Source organism: Hippopotamus amphibius, chromosome 3 (assembly GCF_030028045.1).
Source record: "Hippopotamus amphibius kiboko isolate mHipAmp2 chromosome 3, mHipAmp2.hap2, whole genome shotgun sequence".
NCBI lineage: Eukaryota > Metazoa > Chordata > Mammalia > Artiodactyla > Hippopotamidae > Hippopotamus > Hippopotamus amphibius.
The window spans coordinates 49,078,343-49,084,342 of record NC_080188.1 but is presented as its reverse complement, the minus strand read 5'-3'; the positions used below and the strand labels follow the sequence as shown (position 1 = coordinate 49,084,342).

Below are 6,000 nucleotides of genomic sequence, written 5' to 3'. Positions count from 1 at the left end.
AAACTGCAACAGCAGTATTTTGCCTCTAGAGCTGGTTAAATTTGTTTTTGGACTGCTCGTGGTAAAAGCTGAAGCTGACTCACAAAAACAAAACTAACCCCCATAAACTTAAGATGTCAGGGCCACATGCACCACATAAACATTACTATTCCTGGTTTACATTCTGCCGTTTGCATTCTGTAACTGGCACGGCCAAACAAATGTATTTCTACCGTGAGAGGGGAGACTCAGAAAATAAATAGGACGGGGTTATCGTAGAGCGTCACAGGTTCTTTTATTTACCTCTCGCCATGTAACTTACAGATGTTACACGTTAAAAAAAAAATTAAGCCACTGAAGATGTCAGGAAACATTTTCTCCGGTCACTTCCTTCACCTCACCTGGCGTCCCATTCGCCACCCTGACCTGCGCTGTGCTTCGCGCTCAGGCCGCCTCCGGCGAGCGTGCAGTAAACAGCGACAAGTACATGCACAAACACCGGCTGAGGAGGGCTCACCACTGTCTTCCCGCCACCCTCCATGGCTTTGCGGCTGTGGCTTTTTGATAACCTACCACCCTCCTCGGCTCCGCTCATCACTTAAGCCAAGAAAAGCGAGCAAGAAAACAGCAAGGCTAAACGAGAAAACGGGAAAGAACACTGGCAGCCGCGCGCGCAAGCGCACCACGATCGACGCGGCGCCCCGGGGGCGGGGCCAAGGCGCGGCGTTGGAGCTCCGCCTCCTTCCCCTCACCCCACCCCTCCGCGCCGGGGAGTGACTGACTCTCGCCAGCCCCTCCACGTCAATCAACCCTCCTCCTTCTCGCCCTCTCTGCACCTTGTTATTAATCTCAATACCGATACCGCGAGGACGCCTCTCCCCCGGCCGTCGGGGGTGTGAACGTGTGTGAGCTAGAGCGGAGGCACCGAAAGCTGGCGTCTCAGTGCAGCAGCCTCGGCCTCGGCGGCAGCAGCAGGCGCAGCAGCGACCCCCGCAGCGGCGGCAGCCCCAGCGCCAGGAGGCCAAGGCCAAGGCCAGGCTCTGTGCGGCTCTCCGAGTGATAGCCGCGGCTCCGGCGGCTGCGGGGGCGCAGCTTCCTCCGGCAGAGGCCTTCGCGTCGGCGGCCGCGGCCGCGGGGCCTTTCCTGCGCGCCCAGGGTCACCGTCCCCGAAGCCCGGCGGCGCGGCCCCCGGCCCCCTCCCCGCCCCCCCATCCGTCTCCTTCTCGCTCCCCTCAGCCACCCTCTTCGCCGCCGCCTCTGCCGTTCCTCAGGCGGCCCGGCCCGGCCCGCCCGCCCCGCGTCCCCTCCGGCCGGTGCCTCTTTCCCCGGCGGGCTGCCTGCATGTCTTTGCTGCCCTCAGCCCCGCCGCCACCGCCGCCGCCGCCTCCCCCGCCGCCGCAGCACCAGCACCAGCAGCAGCCGCCCCGCCGCCGCCGCCGCCGCCGCCGCCGCCCGGACCCCGGCGCGCTGAATGCAGGTGAGGAGGGGGCGCAGGCCCTCGGCGACCCCAGGCCCGGGCGCCCTGCGCGCCCTCTGGGGCGCTGGGATCCGGGCCCTGCCCGCCGCCGCGGCTTCCCTTCGGGGCGGGCGGGAGCGAGGCCCGCCCGTGGGTGTTTGTGTTTGCGTCTGCGGCCGCGGCTCTGGAGGGGAAGCATCTGTGGGGGCCTGGTGCGCGCGCGCGCGCGTGTTTGTGTGTGTGTATGTGTGTGTGTGTGTTTCCCCTGCCGCGGGGAAATGGCTGCTGTTGCTTCTTCTGGGCCAGAGGAAGAGAATGAGGTAGACTGTTTTTGTGCCTCCGAGTAGGATCGAGAGTGTTGGGAAGAGGAGCGCGTCCTCGGGGAAATGAGGTGGGAGAGGGACAAAATGTGCGTGGGGGTGTGCGAGTTGGGACTTCGGCGGGCGGGCGGGCGGGCGGCCTGAGGACCCACAGCGAGTGGGTGTGTGTCGGATGCGGGGCTGACCCGCGTTTCTGTCGGAGGCGGCGAAGGTTCCGGGGTGCGTGTGTGTGTGTGTGTGTGTGTGTGTGTGTGTGTGTGTGTGTGTGTGTGTTGGGGGGTTGTCCGCGCCCAGGGCCCGGGACTCTGGGGGCGGGTTCCGTGAGTTCGGGACCCCCGAGTGCCGTGTCCCTCCCCTTTGTGGCCGAGGCTCCGGAGCCTCGCAGGTGAGAGCTGCTTCGCGGAGGCCGGGGAGGGTGAGTGTGTGCGCGGCACACACAGAGCAGCCGGGCCCGGGAGCTGCGGGTCGGGGCCGCGCCGCCGTTCCCCGGGCCGCGGCAGGAAGCGCGCCGGCCTGCAGCGCGGCCTAACCGCCTCGGCGCCCGCCTGCCTGCCTGCCTGCCTGCCTGCCTCCCGTCAGCCTCCCCGGACGCCTCCCGGGGCGCCGGGCCCGCGCGGGCCCAGGGCGCTGCCTGGGGCCTGGGCAGGTGAGGGTCGGAGGCGGGACGCGCCGATCGCCGTCGCCTCGGCAGCCCCCGCGTCTTCTGAGGAGAGGCGAAGGCATATTTTTGCGTTACAACTGCAAGCTCTACCCCTGGCCGGCGGTGGGACCCGAGGGAAAGTGAATCAAAGCAGTAAATCTCGAGAAGACGCGGTGTTGAGATCCCTTCCTTTCATCCTCTCCTTAGGGCTGTGTGGAGGGACTAAGTACATATTTTCATTTTTTTTTCGTTGCAAATAACTTTCTCGTTGATAGTTATTTACGCATTTTTTTTTTTAAGATAAAATTTTTCTCTGAGGGGCGGGGGAAGAAATGGAAGCTGGCTTCCCTGTCCAATGTTGTGGGTAGGATTGGATGGATTTTGTGCATTTGAAATTGTTTTATCCTGCCTCCTAGGGGGAAAGGCGTGTACACGCCGAGTTTAGGAGGTCGGTGAGGAAGAGGAAGTTACTGGAGCTGTCATGCTGCTTAGCACGGCCGACTCTTTAGCTTAGGCTGTTTAATTGCATTGTGTTCAGGGAATTTAGCTGAGCTGTTTGTACACATGGGAAGCACAGTACTATATTTTAGGAGATACTACCTTATTGTCTCTAGTTATCTTAATTGTCAATCAAGATAGTCATGTACAAACAAGTTTTCCCTCACAGTCTCCAAAACCTAGATCAAGCAGCCTGCATTGTCTACTCCAAATGTGTGCTCTCAGAAAGCTATTTTGAGAGTAGTTTAAACAGAACGCAATTATAAAGGTAAATCTGCTGCCAGTACGTGTGCAGTGCATTTCAGAACCAAATATAAATGTTATTTGGATGATAATTTGCTATTTATCTGCTCCACCCTTTATTTGCTCTAGTTAGCTCATCTAGCTGAAACCCTGTGGATGAAGTCATATACAGATTCCATCCTTGCGGGCCATGCTCTGTGTAATGGCCAGAGATTGCTCCTTTCTGAACCTGATGTCACAAAGAATGTTTCCTGCTCTTCACTGGAAAGTGAGGGGAAGAGCAGGAGGGGTGGAGAGCTGTTTTCTGTGAACATTACTGGACAAACAACACATGTAGTTTAGTGGAAAAAGCACTTGTTTTGCGGACCTCAGAACTCTGGCTGTGCTATTTTTCTTAGCTGTTTGACCTTAGGCAAGGTACCTGATGTCTATAAATCTGTTTTCTCATCAGTAACAAAGAGATAAGACATTTATAGTGAGGCTGTCCTGAGGATAAATTGTAAAAACATATGTTTGGCACATAGTAGCTGCTTAGTTAAATATTAGTTCTTCCTCCTGCAGTCCTGACTTTGGGCATTGAAAAAATACACGTATAGTTACAAATACTCATTGGATTACAGAGAGCAATATTATGCCACTGTAAGTTAAAAATCAAGACAATGGAACATTTGAGTCCTTTGATGTATGTGAAGCATATATAAACAATGTTAAATGTCTTTTAGAAGTCTTTCCTAGAACTGACTGTCATTAAAATAGTCTAGTGTACCAGTTTATAGAGACTATCTAGTCATACTTGATTTGTTTTCATATTTTCGAATAGGCCTTCTTTCAGTTTCATTACTCTTTTTATGAGTTCCTGCTATGTAGCCCTGGAAAAAATTGTTTAAGCTATATATATCACATATATGTTCCAATACAATCAAGCATGAAAAAGGATCAAAGACCTAGAGTTTATTTATATCAATCCACAAAATATAAGTGCCACAAAATAGCTACGTAATTGTTTTAGTTCATGTTGACTGGTTCTGGGAAAAACAAAAACAAAGACTTGGAATATTTTTCTGAGTGGAAGCAAAAATCTTCTATCAACTTTCAGTAATTTTCCATTTCTATTATTCTTTGTGGAGTGGTAAATGTGCTGTTCATTTAATTTTAATTGTGTTGTGGTGGAAGAAATAATGGTATAGCGTTTAACGTAAAGGCAACAGAAAGGTTAAAGAGTTTTTTCTTTTTCTGTTTTCTCTCTCTTTTTTTTTTTGGTGAAGGCAGGGTGAAGATGATGTGGGAAGAATTTCATTGGTTTAAGTTTGTAATGTCTCTGTTTACTAACACCAGGTTTCCTTAGGCCTTATATCATTATTATTTATATCAGCAATGTTAAGCTTAAAAAAAAACCCTAGTAAAGCACTAAAATTTCAACACATTTGTGAAGTATTTTTGTGAAGGATAGGAGAGAGAACTTTATTAGAATGCAAAATGTCATGATTTTGTTAAAATGTATGTGTGATGGGTGAGTGTGCATTTACAGTGAACAGAATTACCTGCCATATGGTTGTATTTAAAGGAAGAATTGTTACCTTAAAAATTATGTGATAATTTTTAATACTTTAAAAACAATAAAATGGAGATGATTGTTGCCCTTAACTAGGTATTTGGTAATTTTCATTAGACATTATGAATTATGGTATTTTAAAACACTGTAGTTTTTTTTACACTGGGAGAATTGAGGAAGACATTTTTCTATAATAATCATGAAAATAGATGATATTGAAATAACATGTTAAGACATGTGAACAGTGAAATTTATTACTAACAGTAAGACTTCTCTTGCTATCATTTGAAAGTAATTACAGTAAAATCAAGGTGGAAAATTGTTTAGGTTTTAAAATTTAATGTTACTTAAAAGGGCTTTTTAAGCAATCTTTCCAAAATATCCCTTATAAATGTCTTTAATTAGGGGGAATTGAAATACTTAAGATTTGTGCATGTTTTACTTTGGGTAATGCTAATTAGGGTAATAAATATACTCCAAAATTTCAGTGGCTTAACACATGTAAGTTTGTATTTTGCTCACATAACAGTCCAGTGCAGGTGCTCCTTGTTAGCAGGCTTGTGGCTTTCCTCCATGTGGTAATTGAGGAACCCAGACGCCTTACATCTTATGTCTCCACTGTTCCCTGGAGCCTTGGAGCCCTGCCTGCTACCCACAGGACATTTCTTAAGAACCCCCAAAAAACAAACATCTGCCCACATTTCATTGGTGATAATTTGTCACAGAGCCTTATTTGAATGCAAGGGGGATGGGAATATAGTCTCTGGGTGGTGGACAGCTTGGGGCATTTCATGATGTTATTTTAGGTGGTAGCACATATTTGTGAAATTATGTCTGAAAGGTAAATTGTAATACTAAAAATTGCTTTCTATCTTCAAAGAGTAAAGTTGTGTGAAAGTGGGGAGTTAGTGGAAAGAGAAGGAAAGGAGTAAGAGCCACAGGAGGAGGAGGAAAGGAGAAGGACCATTTTTCTAAGGTGGGTTTGAATGGCAACTAAACATCAGCAGCCATTTAACATACAGATTTTACAAAGAACATTACAATTGGATTTTATAATTTTTCGCGGGTCTCTCCTTTACTCTCCAGTTATTGATTGCTGTTGTGGTCTGCTGGGTTCTGGCTGTTTGAGTTCTTTCTTTTTGCGCTTTAAAATCAGTTGACTTTGAATTTCAGTTTCTGAGGTATAGTTTCATGGGAAACATATTTTTAAACTTTTTCTTTTTCTGTTAATAGTAATAATAATAGCATTATTATTATCATTATTTTAAAATATCATTTAGATGGACCTTACTGTGCTCTAGTGTTTTCTGTT

At 48.7% G+C, this 6,000-nt stretch overlaps 1 protein-coding gene across 4 annotated transcripts in view; it reads left to right on the top strand.

Annotated features, from left to right (window-relative positions):
* The first annotated feature begins 894 nt into the window (after positions 1 to 894).
* CNOT6L (CCR4-NOT transcription complex subunit 6 like) overlaps positions 895 to 6,000 on the top strand; it is a 103,972-nt gene continuing 98,866 nt past the window's right edge. Inside the window, exon 1 of one of the 4 annotated variants that reach the window (XM_057726629.1) lies at positions 895 to 1,456. Coding sequence is in view for 2 of the 4 variants with exons in the window: in XM_057726630.1 (XP_057582613.1) it covers positions 1,822 to 1,826 (5 nt within the window). In the remaining 2 variants the exon portion in view is untranslated. Of the gene's footprint in view, positions 1,457 to 1,674; positions 1,827 to 4,885; positions 5,665 to 6,000 lie in introns of those variants that run through there. The other 3 variants (XM_057726630.1, XM_057726627.1, XM_057726628.1) reach the window with 3 other exon arrangements.